This window comes from Triticum aestivum, chromosome 5B, assembly GCF_018294505.1.
Source record: "Triticum aestivum cultivar Chinese Spring chromosome 5B, IWGSC CS RefSeq v2.1, whole genome shotgun sequence".
Classification (NCBI taxonomy): domain Eukaryota; kingdom Viridiplantae; phylum Streptophyta; class Magnoliopsida; order Poales; family Poaceae; genus Triticum; species Triticum aestivum.
The window spans coordinates 632,403,886-632,420,407 of record NC_057807.1 but is presented as its reverse complement, the minus strand read 5'-3'; the positions used below and the strand labels follow the sequence as shown (position 1 = coordinate 632,420,407).

The 16,522-nt window shown below is 44.7% G+C and overlaps 1 protein-coding gene across 1 annotated transcript; it reads left to right on the top strand.

Moving 5' to 3' along the window:
- The first annotated feature begins 2,173 nt into the window (after positions 1 to 2,173).
- On the top strand, positions 2,174 to 6,232 carry LOC123113790 (transcription factor BHLH089). Its single transcript, XM_044535103.1, has 6 exons — positions 2,174 to 2,607; positions 4,786 to 4,980; positions 5,131 to 5,196; positions 5,348 to 5,416; positions 5,508 to 5,585; positions 5,779 to 6,232. The coding sequence occupies exons 1-6, from the start codon at positions 2,386 to 2,388 to the stop codon at positions 5,911 to 5,913; spliced, it is 765 nt and encodes a 254-aa protein (XP_044391038.1). The 5' UTR covers positions 2,174 to 2,385; the 3' UTR covers positions 5,914 to 6,232.
- Positions 6,233 to 16,522: the final 10,290 nt, after the last annotated feature.

Below are 16,522 nucleotides of genomic sequence, written 5' to 3'. Positions count from 1 at the left end.
GCTTTGGAGTGGAACGGGGGGCAACGGGGGTGGTGGGGGTGGTAAAAGAAAAAGGGAAATCAAATTTGGTAGGTGGACGTTTTGCGGAACGGTCCCCGAAATGGTTCCGCCCGCCGCGTGGAGACCCCTTCTGGTGGGTCGCTCGTTGGTTCAACTTTTCCGGGGTTGGTTTCTTCAGGGTTAAGCGAGGGATGGGTTTGATTAGCTTAGCTGGCTCGTCGGGCTCAGCAGCCGCGTGCCTTCCCCGTACCGTCGATGCTTGATTTTTAACTATCGATCTATCTGCAGTATTTACCTTCTTTTCTGCTCCTGCTAATACAATCAGATTACCACAAGTTTGCCTATTAAAAATTACTGATACTTAGAAAGCTTGTGTGATGGGTGCGTAATTGTATGAAATGAAACTGGGGGTCAACGAAGGTTGTGATGTTGGCGCATACGGATGGGCTGTAGCATCAAACACATCTAGAATGGACAGCACACATGTCACACATGTGACGCGCTTTATTGTACAAAAATAAGACTACGACGCGGTAGACGGCAGTATTTTACCAAAAAGTTTTTATGGCAGCTATCATTTTTGACAGTGAAATATGCACGATAGTCTAACATTTGAGTTGTGATGAGGCCCTGTCAAACTTTCAACTTTTTGCGCGTTCAGCGGAGTTTCCCTGTTTTGTGGTAGTTTTGATGGGTTCAGAAACATTTGTAGTCTCCAAGCTTCGTGTTTGTTTCAGCCTGATTCTAAACAAAATTTTAGTTCTAATTTCAAAGGATTTCAATGGATTTCAATATATCAAAATTCAGAAGAACTTCTGGAATTTCAAAAGGTTCAATATGTCGGCGAGGTTCAAAAGTTTAGAGCTTGTTGAGTGTTGATTGACTGCGTCATGAATTTCCCTCCTTGCCACACATTTGACCCTTTCGAGCGGTATGTGATGTTTCATGGATGGGTTCAAAATTTCAGCGAAATTTCTCTATTTTCGTAGTTTTGATGCGTTCAGGAATGTTTGTAATCTATGTACAGATTTGGGGGTTTGATTCAACCTGATTCTAAACAAAAAAAATTGATCAAATTTCTATGAAGTTCAACAAGTTCCAATATATCGAAATATGGAAGAACTCTAAAATTTCAAAACATCAAGTATGTCGATGGGATTCTAAATTTCAGGGCTTGTTCAATGTTCAATGTACAATGTCCAATGTCCGCTGGTTACGTCATGAACCTTCCCTTTTTGCTACGCATTTGTCCTCTCACGTGAGCATTATGAACCTTACGACATAGTCATCCTTTAGCGTTCAAACTTGACTATTTTGAGTTCCCGCTTGACAATAGTGTGATCACAAACTTTCTTGATGATGACCACCTCGAGGAACTTCCATCACTCCTCGCCGACAAGATTGCTCAATGTCATGCATAGATACTACGGAATCATCTGTGTGCTCCACAAAGCTAGGATGATCTTGCACCCATCTTCTTCACGGCTTTTCTTTCTCAATCCCTTCAGGGTGCCGATTGCTACAACACTCACTTAGTCAAGGATGATGATGATGAAGACCTCGTTGAAGTTAATCGGGATAGATTAGGAGTAGGGGTTGCGCACTTAATGACAACCATCTTTATAAGACGAGATTAGGTATACACAAGATAAAAATGTCATCGACAATACCAAACTGGTTGTGTTACAGGGGAGCGGCGACAGTGATGCACCGACGGCTCGTTCTGGCGCAGTGGCGTTCGTTCGGTGATCTCGGAATCTTGACATAATATTTTTTGTGTTTGAGATGCTTGATTCTTAAGGTAAATTTTTGTGTATAGATCTGATGCTTTTCACATGAAAGAAAAAGGAAAGCGAGACAGAGAAACTTTATTATTTGAAAGACAAAGAAGATGCCTACCCGGTACGGAGGCCTCCAGTCCCTGCCTCCTAGACCGCCTTCCACGGGCACACCGGACACGTGACGGCGACCCGCGTCGGTTCGCCAGGCTGAAGACAGCTTGTGCCGCAACAACATGCTCCAAGACGGGTCGGCCGGGCCGGGCCGGGCTGGGCTGGGCCGACCCGCACGTCCAGTCCCAAGCAGATTCGATCGCGTTGGAGTGGAGTAGATCCAGCGGCAGCCCCACGCACGCCCGCCAATCACCGCGTGGCCAAATCCCGAGCATTTATTAATTTCTTTCTCCTCCAGTCTTCTCTGACCTCCCTCTCCCCCCCACCCTGCGCAAGTGCACAGTGGGTCAGTGCCGCGGCGAGCTCCCTCCCCCAGCCTCGGCCTCCCCGCCCGATCTGGTCGCCCCCCGCCCGCGGACGCGCCCCCCGCCAAACCCTAGGGCCTCGCCGCGCCGCCGCGCGAAGGGGCGCCTCGCTGCGCCGCTCGCCCGCGATGGACCCCGCCCCGCAGCTCAAGGCCGAGCCCTGGCGCCCGCCGCCCCGCGCCGGCGCGGCCGGCGGGCGCGCGGCGGGGGAGGCCTCCTCCGCCGTCACGGGCCAGAGCAGCGGCAGCCGCCCGCGGAGGAGGCAGCGGGAGCCTCCCGCGTCCGAGGACGACTCGGCCTCCGCCAGGCCTGTCTCCACCTCCGGCGGCGGCGGCGGCGGCCAGGATTTGGTAGGTTTCTCCTCGGCGTTCGCCGTGATCCGTGTGGCGGGGGCGGAGTTTGGGCTAATGAGAGGGGGATTCGGAGGCTCGCGAACTGTTACTCTACTATACTACTTACTGCAGCCGCTTCAGATACCGGTCAGCTTGGCGGCGTCGGTGATCTGCTCATGTGTTCGATTCGGCGTAGTTGTGGTTCTTCTAAGTCAGTAGCATGGCCGTTTTGGTTAGCTCGGATTGATTTGGTACTTTAGTTCAGTTGGATATATAGTCTGCTGGCTGCAGCTAGCATTTGCCGTGTGACAATGCATGAATGCATCTAGACTTGGATGCTGGTTCATAATTTAGTTTATATAGGGCCGCACAAAAAAATCCACAACATTCTGTACAAGTACTGGAAGGTTAACATTAAAGATTCCCCTAATTACCAAATGCCTTTTGAGTAGGAACCATAAGTGGTGTCTAAGTTTGGGTATAGATAAGACTCACTTCCAGATGTACGAAAGCCACCATTACTCTGTAGCCACCTTCCATCATTATTGTAATAATAACACACCGTTGATTACAGTGCTAGTTTTCCTATTTTTAGCTAGCCACAGTTTTATTATATCCACGGTGTTGGCCTGGATTCTACTCCCTCCGTTGTTTTTACTCTGCATATAAGTTTTGTCTTAAGTCAAACTTTGCAAAGTTTGACCAAAATTATAGGAAAATTGTCAACATTCACAGTATCAATTCAATATCATTAGATGCATCATGGAATTAATTTTCATATTGTAGACCTTTAGTATCATAGATGTTGATAGTTTTTAATATAAATTTGGTCAAACTTTATGAAGTTTTTTGTGTGTGGATGAAACTTTACGAATGTTTAACTTAAGGCAAATCTTACATGCGGAGTATAAAGAAACAGAGTGAGTGCTTTTGACAAAGACATCCTGTAGTGGCTTTCACGACTCAACTTATGTCAACTGAAAGGATGTATATAATAAGTAGGTGTCATAACTTGGTACTGCACAGTGATGTGTGCACGTACTCTAGATTGGTCCATATCGGTGCTAAACTGCTAACGCCTCTTAGGCTTGGCTCATCGATGTTAACAGCGTATGATTGCTCTGCTCAGTATTCAAGTTAATAAGACTAGTTTATCCTCGCACAAAGTCTGCCAATCTTTATAATCCCTAGTTGCAAGGGGGAACAAGTTACTGAACCAGCAGTAGATGTGAATATGCAAATAGAACTTCCACCGTCCTACATGCTCGTTATGTAGCTACAGCCTACATTCAGCACTATTCTACCGCTGAAATCTTGCTGCCACTGTAAATCTGTAATATAGTCATATTGGTAATTTGGTATCCCATTTTTCTGCTTGCTGTGTTAGTATCTTAGAAAATAAAACCATCCACTATTTTTTTAACCCTTCCCCACTGTTATTTTTGTCTACATAAACAGTATGCATGTTGAATATATATACCATGACCAAGTTTTTGGGTGACAGCTGGATTGACTAATTGTTTTACAGTTCTCTGTCTTAGGTACCTCCGGGTTTAGTGCATTACTTTTTTGGTCTGCACTTGCTGGTTAAAGGTGGTTGATGGACAAACAATTATATCCAATCAACTATCTCCAGCACTAACTACTAATATACTGAACCAACAACCTAATGGTCCAGAGTGTGTTGCATCTTCTACTTGCATTCAGTAATCTACTGTGATATTTTAGCTGGCATCTATAGGTGATAGTCTGCAAACCATTGTTATTGTCACAAACAATTATATCCAATCAACTATCTCCAGCACTAACTACTAATGTACTGAACCAACAACCTATTGGTCCAGAGTGTTTTGCATCTTCTACTTGCATTCAGTAATCTACTGTGATATTTTAGCAGGCATCTATAGGTGATAGTCTGCAAACAATTGTTATTGTCACATGTGATCTTTAATTTTTTATTGGTGCCATTATATGATTTTGCCCCTTTATGTTGACTGGTTATGTGTCGATTGAAGTTTAAATAGGTGTTTGACTTGTGAGGCCAGAAGGCAGTTTACAATATTTTTTGTTATATTCTACAGAAAAAATGCCCATAGTTTGGTATGCACAGCTTATGTAGAGAGCAAGAGAATAATCGTTCTTTCTCTTGTCTGTCTTAATCGCTATTTGCTAATTCACTGGAATCTTAATGTGCAGACTGATGCAGAAGCAAAGCGTTTCAAGGCAAATAAATCCAGTGATGATAATGGTAGTGTCAGAAAAGATGCTGAAGCTGATTCAAGAAATGCTAGTAAGGCTGTTGACCAAAATCCCCCGCCACCAAAGCAAGATTTCATCCATGTGAGGGCAAGAAGGGGTCAAGCAACTGACAGCCATAGCCTTGCAGAAAGGGTCAGTTCTATGCACTGTTTTCAGTTTTGACTATTCTGAATGTATTGTTTTCAATTTTGAGTATTCTTATACACCCCATAGATACACATTCACACTGCCCATTAAAGGAGCTACAAATCTGGTCACTGAAAGTTCTATTTATTTTGACAGGCACGGCGTGAGAAAATAACCGAGCGGATGAAAATTCTCCAAGATCTTGTCCCTGGATGTAATAAGGTGCATTTTAATCTCATCAACAAGCATTCAATATTTTTATGTTTCCATTCCGTCCCACTAATTTCCACATATATCTATCATCTTCAAATTTCCTCCCTAGTTTTGTGTCTGTAAATGATTTTCTTTGGAAAGCTTATGCGTCCTTGGTTAGGTTATTGGGAAAGCATCAGTCCTTGATGAGATAATCAATTATGTCCAAGCTTTGGAACGCCAAATTGAGGTATGTTGTGTCACAGATTGTCGCTTCTATGGAATTGTATTGCCCTCGATAGTGCAGTTAATAATAGCTCGACAATTGCTGTCATCTGCAGTTCCTGTCCATGAAGCTCGAGGCGGTTAACGCCCATGCCCATGCTCACAACGGAGTTGAAACATTTCCAACTAAAGACGTAAGTGAATTGTGAACTCAATGGCTAAGTATAGCAAGATAACTGGTACAAGGAAATATATCTTAGCTTCAACGTTTGATTTCTCAAATTGTGTCATCAATATATTATATCGCGTTTTGTCCCTTGCCAATATATTCACAGCAAAATATATCTTAGCTCCAGAAGGTTTACCTTTTGTTCTTCTCACTTGCAGTTCGCTGCGCCGGCATACAACACAGCTCCAGGGTTAACATTTGACCCGCAAACACCAAGGGAGTACGCCCAGGGCTCGCCGGCTGCAGAATGGCTTCACATGCAGATTGGTGGCACCTACGAAAGAGTGACGTGAGCAGAACAAAAGTCCAGGGTGGCGCCCAACAAAGCGTGCCATGAATCCTCGGCCAAGCAACCCCCACTTTCATACCGTAGATCATTTTTTTTTGCGCCACCATCTCGTTCCAAATGCGGTTTTATTCATAGTTTTTGGAGCTGTAATTGCCGGTAGAGACGTCAGACATGTATTTAGAGAGAACCGCCGAGCACGGTGCCTTTTTGTTTTGACCTTCGGATTCAGGACTGTTCCTCATGTATTCGCAACCTTCATGTATTCCATGGATTTCTGTAGCTGGTAATCATTCTTAAGATGAAAGGAAGCGACTTTTTTTTTACAGGTGTCTGTCAGGCTGTGAAGGCTTAAACCTTATCTTTTTTCTGATTTTATTTACTTATTGGTTTTAGAATCAAAGCTTGAACCTTATGGCATGTTTCTCTTTCTGAGTTGTGTGGGTTTGTGCCTGTGGCAGTTGGTTTCTCGGATCGCATGTTTGGTGTCTTCAGGGTTTGCCTGAGATTGGATTTTCACTTCAAGATTTTGCGCTACAAAACGAACCTTTTTTTTCATGGCTTGTATAGTTGGTTTTAGTGCCCTAGGGCCTTTACTCTTATCTTCAGAGCTTGCAAGGAACTTGGTTCTTTTTTACCTGAATTGATTCAGGCCGGTACCTAAAAAAAAATCCGCAAATTTGACCATCTCAAAAAAATGTAAATATGTGGTTGTCAAACGCCCAGGGTTCAAATGCTGGAGGGCGAAAAACTTATGAAAAACAAAAACACGCAGGGTTCATGCTGGAGCAGCTCGAAGCCATTCATCATTTGCACTGCTGCTGAAGCTTTGATATCTGCCGCTCGCTTCTGACCTCCTTCAGCTTTCTATGTAGGTTCTTCTGCATCCTGAAGTTCAGAAAACCCAAGATGCTAGTAAGACCAACGGTGTCTTATTCAGGAGAAAACAAGGAACACTGGAGTATATGCAGGTTATATCGATCCTGAATTTCTCGGCACTGGGCAACCAACAGGGAAATCCAATCCAATGGATATTCTTTTGATGTCGCGCTGTTTGAGGTGTTGTGTGCTCGGGCTGCATTGGGATCCTAGTTTTCCAAGGAGACAAGTTGAACTTGCACAATGTGCCCTTAAGTTGCCCGAAGAAGGGCGTCCTTGATCGGATTATTGATCCCTATCTTGAAGGAAAGATTGCTCCATGCCTCTGTGGTGCTTCAAGAACTTTGTGGAGATTGCAGATTGCTGAGAAATGTGTTAGTGGTCATGGTATCGATCGCCCTACGATGCAAGAAGAGCGAGGATGAGATGCTTTTCAGATATTGTGTCTTGCAGGACAAAGCGGAAGCCTTGGTGATGAGATGCTGGCCGAAGAGCGAGGATGACACTAATGGTCCTTCGAGGACAGAACATCGGCTGAACCTGGAGTTGTACCTTGTAGAAGACGACGATTCCAGATATTGTGGTGAGATGATGGCACGGATGGTGATGAGCAAGCTGCTGGTAGTATGGATTCCTAATCGCCAGTGGCATGATGAGCAGGCAAGAAGTGCTTTCACGACCAATTTCCTTGTACTGGTAATGCTCATGTCAGAGAAAATTATTCCATAAATTTATATGTTCCGCCCCTTCTTTTGGGAAGCAAGTACTCCCTCCATCCGAAAATACTTGTCATCAAACAAGATAAATGGGGATGTCTAGATATATTTCAGTTTTAGATACATATTTTTTTATTCATTTTGATGACAAGTATTTTCGGACAGAGGGAGTATTTCTTACTTCTTCATGCTTTTGGTTACCCGAGTGTTGTAATGGATTTATGAGGCCCTTCGCCTGGGAAATACAAATACCCCTTGCTTCCTGGTTGTAGATACACCCAAAATTTCTTTTTACAAGAAAGTCAAATAAGTTTAGAAGTTTTTTTTGGAATAAACTTGACTTTCTTTTGCACTAGCATATAAATTTTCGCGAATGAAAACCCGGTGTTGACTTTAGGGCAAAAAAAAAACAAAATTATTTGCTATTATAGGTCACTATTCATACTATTTTGGCTGAAACTTTTTTTTGAAAAGAAGTCAACAGGGTTTTTCGTCTTGTGGAATTTTGTTACAAGTACAATGAAAGGTCAAGCTTATTTCACAAATATTTTCGAATTCGACTTTCTATTTAATTACTATTTTTTTCATATATAGGGTGTATATGTTGGAAATATGCCCTAGAGGCAATAATAAAAGTGTTATTATTATATTTCTTTGTTCATGATAATAGTCTTTTATTCATGCTATAACTGTATTATCCGGAAATCGTAATACACGTGTGAATACATAGACCACAATATGTCCCTAGTGAGCCTCTAGTTGACTAGCTCGTTGTGATCAACAGATAGTCATGGTTTCCTGGCTATGGACATTGGATGTCGTTGATAACGGGATCACATCATTAGGAGAATGATGTGATGGACAAGACCCAATCCTAAGCCTAGCATAGAGACCGTGTAGTTCGTATGCTAAAGCTTTTCTAATGTCAAGTATTTTTTCCTTAGACCATGAGATTGTGCAACTCCCGGATGCCGTAGGAATGCTTTGGGTGTACCAAACGTCACAACGTAACTGGGTGGCTATAAAGGTGCATTACAGGTTTCTCCGAAAGTGTCTGTTGGGTTGGCACGAATCGAGACTGGGATTTGTCACTCCGTGTAAACGGAGAGGTATCTCTGGGCCCACTCGGTAGGACATCATCATAATGTGCACAATGTGACCAAGGAGTTGATCACGGGATGATGTGTTGCGGAACGAGTAAAGAGACTTGCCGGTAACGAGATTGAACAAGGTATCGGTATACCGACGATCGAATCTCGGGCAAGTAAAATACCGCTAGACAAAGGGAATTGAATACGGGATCGATTGAGTCCTTGACATCGTGGTTCATCCGATAAGATCATCGTGGAACATGTGGGAGCCAACATGGGTATCCAGATCCCGCTGTTGGTTATTGACCGGAGAACGTCTCGGTCATGTCTGCATGATTCCCGAACCCGTAGGGTCTACACACTTAAGGTTCGATGACGCTAGGGTTATAAAGGAAGTTTGTATGTGGTTACCGAATGATGTTCGGAGTCCCGGATGAGATCCCGGACGTCACGAGGAGTTCCGGAATGGTCCGGAGGTAAAGATTTATATATGGGAAGTCCTCTTTTGGTCACCGGAAAAGTTTCGGGTTTTTCCGGTAACGTACCGGGACCACCGGGAGGGTCCCGGGGGGTCCACCAAGTGGGGCCACCAACCCCGGAGGGCTGCATGGGCCATGTGTGGGAGGGAACCAGCCCCAGGTGGGCTGGTGCGCCCCCCACAAGGGGCCCAAGGCGCAGGGGAGAGTGGGAGGGGGCAAACCCTAGGGCAGATGGGCCCTAAGGCCCACCCCAGGCGCGCCTCCCCTCTCTCCCCCTCTGGCCGCCGCCCAGATGGGATCTGGGGGGCTGCCGCCACCCCTGGGGAGGGAACCCTAGAGGGGGCGCAGCCCCCTCCCCTCCCCCTATATATATTGGGGTTTTTGGGGCTGCAGATAACACGAGAACTTCTCCCTCTTGGCGCAGCCCTACCTCTCTCCCTCCTCCTCTCCCATAGGTGCTTGGCGAAGCCCTGCAGGACTACCACGCTCCTCCATCACCACCACGCCATTGTGCTGCTGCTGGATGGAGTCTTCCTCAACCTCTCCCTCTCTCCTTGCTGGATCAAGGCATGGGAGACGTCACCGGGCTGTACGTGTGTTGAACGCGGAGGTGCCGTCCGTTCGGCACTCGGATCTCCGGTGATTTGGATCACGACGAGTACGACTCCTTCAACCCCGTTCTCTTGAAAGCTTCCGGTTAGCGATCTACAAGGGTATGTAGATGCACTCTCCTTCCCCTCATTGCTGGTTTCTCCATAGATAGATCTTGGTGACACGTAGGAAAATTTTGAATTTCTGCTACGTTCCCCAACAGTGGCATCAGAGCTAGGTCTATTGTGTAGATTCTATGCACGAGTAGAACACAAAGTAGTTGTGGGCGTTGATTTTGTTCAATATGCTTACCGTTACTAGTCCAATCTTGTTTCGACGGTATTGTGGGATGAAGCGGCCCGGACCGACCTTACACGTACTCTTACGTGAGACAGGTTCCACCGATTGACATGCACTTGGTGCATAAGGTGGCTAGCGGGTGCCAGTCTCTCCCACTTTAGTCGGAACGGATTCGATGAAAAGGGTCCTTATGAAGGGTAAATAGCAATTGGCATATCACGTTGTGGTTTTGCGTAGGTAAGAAACGTTCTTGCTAGAAACCCATAGCAGCCACGTAAAACATGCAAACAACAATTAGAGGACGTCTAACTTGTTTTTGCAGGGTATGCTATGTGATGTGATATGGCCAAGAAGAATGTGATGAATGATATGTGATGTATGAGATTGATCATGTTCTTGTAATAGGAATCACGACTTGCATGTCGATGAGTATGACAACCGGCAGGAGCCATAGGAGTTGTCTTTATTTATTGTATGACCTGCGTGTCATTGAACAACGCCATGTAATTACTTTACTTTATTGCTAACCGGTAGCCATAGTAGTAGAAGTAATAGTTGGCGAGACAACTTCATGAAGACACGATGATGGAGATCATGATGATGGAGATCATGGTGTCATGCCGGTGACGATGATGATCATGGAGCCCCGAAGATGGAGATCAAAAGGAGCAAAATGATATTGGCCATATCATGTCACTATTTGATTGCATGTGATGTTTATCATGTTTATGCATCTTGTTTACTTAGAACGACGGTAGTAAATAAGATGATCCCTTACAACAATTTCAAGAAGTGTTCTCCCCTAACTGTGCACCGTTGCTAAAGTTCATCGTTTCGAAGCACCACGTGATGATCGGGTGTGATAGATCCTTACGTTCACATACAACTGGTGTAAGACAGTTTTACACATGCAAAACACTTAGGGTTAACTTGACGAGCCTAGCATGTACAGACATGGCCTCGGAACACAGAGACCGAAAGGTCGAGCATGAGTCGTATAGTAGATACGATCAACATGAAGATGTTCACCGATGATGACTAGTCCGTCTCACGTGATGATCGGACATGGCCTAGTTGACTCGGATCATGTAATCACTTAGATGACCAGAGGGATGTCTATCTGAGTGGGAGTTCATAAGATGAACTTAATTATCCTGAACATAGTCAAAATATCTTTGCAAATTATGTCGTAAGCTCGCGCTTTAGTTCCACTGTTTAGATATGTTCCTAGAGAAAATATAGTTGAAAGTTGACAGTAGCGATTATGCGGACAGTAGAAAGCTTATGTCCTTAATGCACCGCTCAATGTGCTGAACCCCAAACGTCGTTTGTGGATGTTGCGAACATCGGACATACACGTTTTGATAGCTACGTGATAGTTCAGTTAAACGGTTTAGAGTTGAGGCACCAAAGACGTTTTCGAAACATCGCGGAACATATGAGATGTTTCGAGGGCTGAAATTGGGATTTCAGGCTCGTGCCCACGTCAAGAGGTATGAGACCTCCGACGATTTTCTTAGCCTGCAAACTAAGGGAGAAAAGCTCAATCGTTGAGCTTGTGCTCAGATTGTCTGAGTGCAACAATCACTTGAATCGAGTGGGAGTTGATCTTCCAGATGAGATAGTGATGTTTCTCCAAAGTCATTGCCACCAAGCTGCTAGAGCTTCGTGATGAACTATAACATATCAGGGATAGATATGATGATCCTTGAGGTATTCGCGATGTTTGACACCGCGAAAGTAGAAATCAAGAAGGAGCATCAATTGTTGATGGTTGGTGAAACCACTAGTTTCAAGAAGGGCAAGGGCAAGAAGGGATACTTCATGAAACGGCAAATCAGCTGCTGCTCTAGTGAAGAAACCCAAGGTTGAACCCAAACCCGAGACTAAGTGCTTCTGTAATAAGGGGAACAACCACTGGAGCAGAATTACCCTAGATACTTGGTAGATGAGAAGGCTGGCAAGGTCGATAGAAGTATATTGGATATACATTATGTTAATGTGTACTTTACTAGTACTCCTAGTAGCACCAGGGTATTAGATACCGGTTCGGTTGCTAAGTGTTAGTAACTCGAAATAAAAGCTACGGAATAAACGGAGACTAGCTAAAGGTGAGCTGACGATATGTGTTGGAAGTGTTTCCAAGGTTGATGTGATCAAGCATCGCACGCTCCCTCTACCATCGAGATTGGTGTTAAACCAAATAATTGTCATTTGGTGTTTGCGTTGAGCATAGACATGATTGGATTATGTCTATCGCAATACGGTTATTCATTTAAGGAGAATAATGGTTACTCTATTTATTTGAATAATACCTTCAATGGTCTTGCACCTAAAGGAATGGTTTATTGAATCTCGATCGTAGTGATACACATTTTCATGCCAAAAGATATAAGATAGTAATGATAGTACCACTTACTTGTGGCACTGCCATGTAAGTCATATTGGTATAAAACGCATGAAGAAGCTCCATGTTGATGGATCTTTGGACTCACTCGTTTTTGAAAAGTTTGAGACATGCGAACCATGTCTATTGGTGTATATGCATGAAGAAACTCCATGCAGATGGATCGTTTGGACTCACTTGATTTTGAATCACTTGAGATATGCAAATCATACCACATGGGCAAGATGACTGAAAAGCCTCGTTTTCAGTAAGATGGAACAAGATAGCAACTTGTTGGAAGTAACACATTTTGATGTGTGCAGTCCAATGAGTGCTGAGGCATGCAGTGAATATCGTTATGTTCTTACTTCACAGATGATTCGAGTAGATGTTGAGTATATTTACTTGATGAAACACAAGTCTGAATTATTGAATGGTTCAAGTAATTTCAGAGTGAAGTTGAAGATCATCGTGACAAGAGGATAAAATGTCTATGATATGATCATAGAGATGAGTATCTGAGTTACGAGCTTTGGCACACAATTAAGACATTGTGGAAATTGTTTCACAATTAATACCGCCTGGAACACCATAGTGTGATGGTGTGTCCGAACATCATAGTTGCACCCTATTGGATATGGTGCGTACCATGATGTCTCTTATCGAATTACCACTATCGTTCATGGGTTAGGCATTAGAGACAACCACATTCACTTTAAATAGGGCACCACGTAATTCCGTTGAGATGACACCGTTTGAACTATGGTTTGGAGAAACCTAAGTTGTCGTTTCTTAAAAGTTTGGGGTTGCGACGCTTATGTGAAAAAGTTTCAGGTTGATAAGCTCGAACCCAAAGCGGATAAAATGCATCTTCATAGGACACCCAAAACAGTTGGGTATACCTCCTAATTCAGATCCGAAAGCAATAGGGATTGTTTCTTGAATCGGGTCCTTTCTCGAGGAAAAGTTTCGTCTCGAAAAGTTGAGTGGGAGGATGGTGGAGACTTGATGAGGTTATTGAACCGTCACTTCAACTAGTGTGTAGCAGGGCACAGGAAGTTGTTCCTGTGGCACCTACACCAATTGAAGTAGAAGCTTATGATAGTGATCATGAAGTTTCGGATCAAGTCACTACCGTACCTCGTAGGGTGACAAGGATGCGTACTGCTTCAGAGTGGTACAGTGATCCTGTCTTGAAGGTCATGTTGCTAGACAACAATGAACCTACGAGCTATGGAGAAGCGATGGTGGGCCCAAATTCCGACAAATGGTTAGAAACCATGAAATCCGAGATAGGATCCATGTATCAGAACAAAGCATGGACTTTGGTGGACTTGCCCAATGATCGGCAAGCCATTGAGATAAATGGATCTTTAAGAAGAAGACAGACGTGGACGGTAATGTCACCGTCTATGAAGCTCGACTTGTGGCAAAGAGTTTTTCACAAGTTCAAGGAGTTGACTACGATGAGATTTTCTCATCCGTAGCGATGCTTAAGTCCGTCGGAATCATGTTAGCATTAGCTGCATTTATGAAATCTGGCAGATGGATGTCAAAACGAGTTTCCTTACCAGTTTTCGTAAGGAAAGGTTGTATGTGATACAATCAGAAAGGTTTTGGCGATCCTAAGGATGCTAAAAGGTATGCAAAGCTCCAGCAATCCTTCTAAGGACTGGAGTAAGCATCTCGGAGTTGGAATGTACACTTTGATGAGATGATCAAAGATTTTGGGTTTGTACAAAGTCTATGAGAAACTTGTATTTCCAAAGAAGTGAGTGGGAGCACTATAGAATTTCTGATGAGTATATGTTGATCAGAAATGATGTAGAATTTCTAGAAAGCATATAGGGTTATTTGAAAGGTGTTTTTCAATAGAAAACCTGGATTAAGCTACTTGAACATTGAGCATTAAGATCTATGAGGATAGATCAAAAACGCTTAATGGTACTTTCAAATGAGCACATACCTTGACATGATCTTGAAGGTGTTCAAGATGGATCTGTCAAAGAAGGAGTTCTTACCTGAGTAGTAAGGTATGAAGTTAAGACTTGGAGCTCGACCTAGGCAGAAAAGAGAGAAAGGACGAAGGTCGTCCCCTATGCTTTAGACATAGGCTCTATAGTATGCTATGCTAAGTACCGCACCGGTTGTGTGCCTTGCTACATATCTGGCAAGAGAGTACAAAGGTGATCAAGGAGTAGATCACCAGATAGCGGTCAAAATTGTCCTTGGAGTAATAAGGACATGTTTCTCGATTATGAAGGTGATAAAGAGTTCGGCGTAAAGGGTTACGTCGATGCAAGCTTTAACACCTATCCGAGTGACTCTGAGTAGCAAACCGGATACGTATAGTGGAGCAACCATTTGGAATAGCTCCAAGTGGAGCGTGGAAGCAGCATTTACAATATGACCTAGAGATTTGCGAAGTACATACGGATCTGAATGTTACAGATCCGTTGACTAAAACCTCTCTCACAAGCAGAACATGATCAAACCCCAGAACTCATTGAGTCTTAATCACATGATGATGTGAACTAGTTTAATGACACTAGTAAACTCTTTGGATGTTGGTCACATGGTGATGTGACCCGTCAGTGTTAATCACATGGTGATGTGAACTAGATTATTGACTCTAGTGCAAGTGGGAGACTGTTGGAAATATGCCCTAGAGGCAATAATAAAAGTGTTATTATTATATTTCTTTGTTCATGATAATAGTCTTTTATTCATGCTATAACTGTATTATCCGGAAATCGTAATACACGTGTGAATACATAGACCACAATATGTCCCTAGTGAGCCTCTAGTTGAGTAGCTCGTTGTGATCAACAGATAGTCATGGTTTCCTGGCTATGGACATTGGATGTCGTTGATAACGGGATCACATCATTAGGAGAATGATGTGATGGACAAGACCCAATCCTAAGCCTAGCATAGAGATCGTGTAGTTCGTATGCTAAAGCTTTTCTAATGTCAAGTATCTTTTCCTTAGACCATGAGATTGTGCAACTCCCGGATGCCGTAGGAATGCTTTGGGTGTACCAAACGTCACAACGTAACTGGGTGGCTATAAAGGTGCATTACAGGTATCTCCGAAAGTGTCTGTTGGGTTGGCACGAATCGAGACTGGGATTTGTCATTCCGTGTAAACGGAGAGGTATCTCTGGGCCCACTCGGTAGGACATCATCATAATGTGCACAATGTGACCAAGGGGTTAATCACGGGATGATGTGTTGCGGAACGAGTAAAGAGACTTGCCGGTAACAAGATTGAACAAGGTATCGGTATACCGACGATCGAATCTCGGGCAAGTAAAATACCGCTAGACAAAGGGAATTGAATACGGGATCGATTGAGTCCTTGACATCGTGGTTCATCCGATGAGATCATCGTGGAACATGTGGGAGCCAACATGGGTATCCAGATCCCGCTGTTGGTTATTGACCGGAGAACGTCTCGGTCATGTCTGCATGTTCCCGAACCCGTAGGGTCTACACACTTAAGGTTCGATGACGCTAGGGTTATAAAGGAAGTTTGTATGTGGTTACCGAATGTTGTTCGGAGTCCCGGATGAGATCCCGGACGTCACGAGGAGTTCCGGAATGGTCCGGAGGTAAAGATTTATATATGGGAAGTCCTGTTTTGGTCACCGGAAAAGTTTCGGGTTTTTCCGGTAACGTACCGGGACCACCGGGAGGGTCCCGGGGGGTCCACCAAGTGGGGCCACCAACCCCGGAGGGCTGCATGGGCCATGTGTGGGAGGGAACCAGCCCCAGGTGGGCTGGTGCGCCCCCCACAAGGGGCCCAAGGCGCAGGGGAGAGTGGGAGGGGGCAAACCCTAGGGCAGATGGGCCCTAAGGCCCACCCCAGGTGCGCCTCCCCTCTCTCCCCCTCTGGCCGCCGCCCAGATGGGATCTGGGGGGCTGCCGCCACCCCTGGGGAGGGAACCCTAGAGGGGGCGCAGCCCCCTCCCCCCCCCCCCTATATATATTGGGGGTTTTGGGGCTGCAGAGAACACGAGAACTTCTCCCTCTTGGCGCAGCCCTACCTCTCTCCCTCCTCCTCTCCCGTAGGTGCTTGGCGAAGCCCTGTAGGACTACCACGCTCCTCCATCACCACCACGCCGTTGTGCTGCTGCTGGATGGAGTCTTCCTCAACCTCTCCCTCTCTCCT

Excerpts from the sequence above, each read along its gene's own strand:
- LOC123113790 (XM_044535103.1), top strand. The coding sequence starts at position 2,386 with ATGGACCCCGCCCCGCAGCTCAAGGCCGAGCCCTGGCGCCCGCCGCCC. Across the intron at positions 4,981-5,130 it reads GCCATAGCCTTGCAGAAAGG|GCACGGCGTGAGAAAATAAC; the intron begins GTCAGTTCTATG and ends TTATTTTGACAG. Across the intron at positions 5,417-5,507 it reads CTTTGGAACGCCAAATTGAG|TTCCTGTCCATGAAGCTCGA; the intron begins GTATGTTGTGTC and ends TGTCATCTGCAG.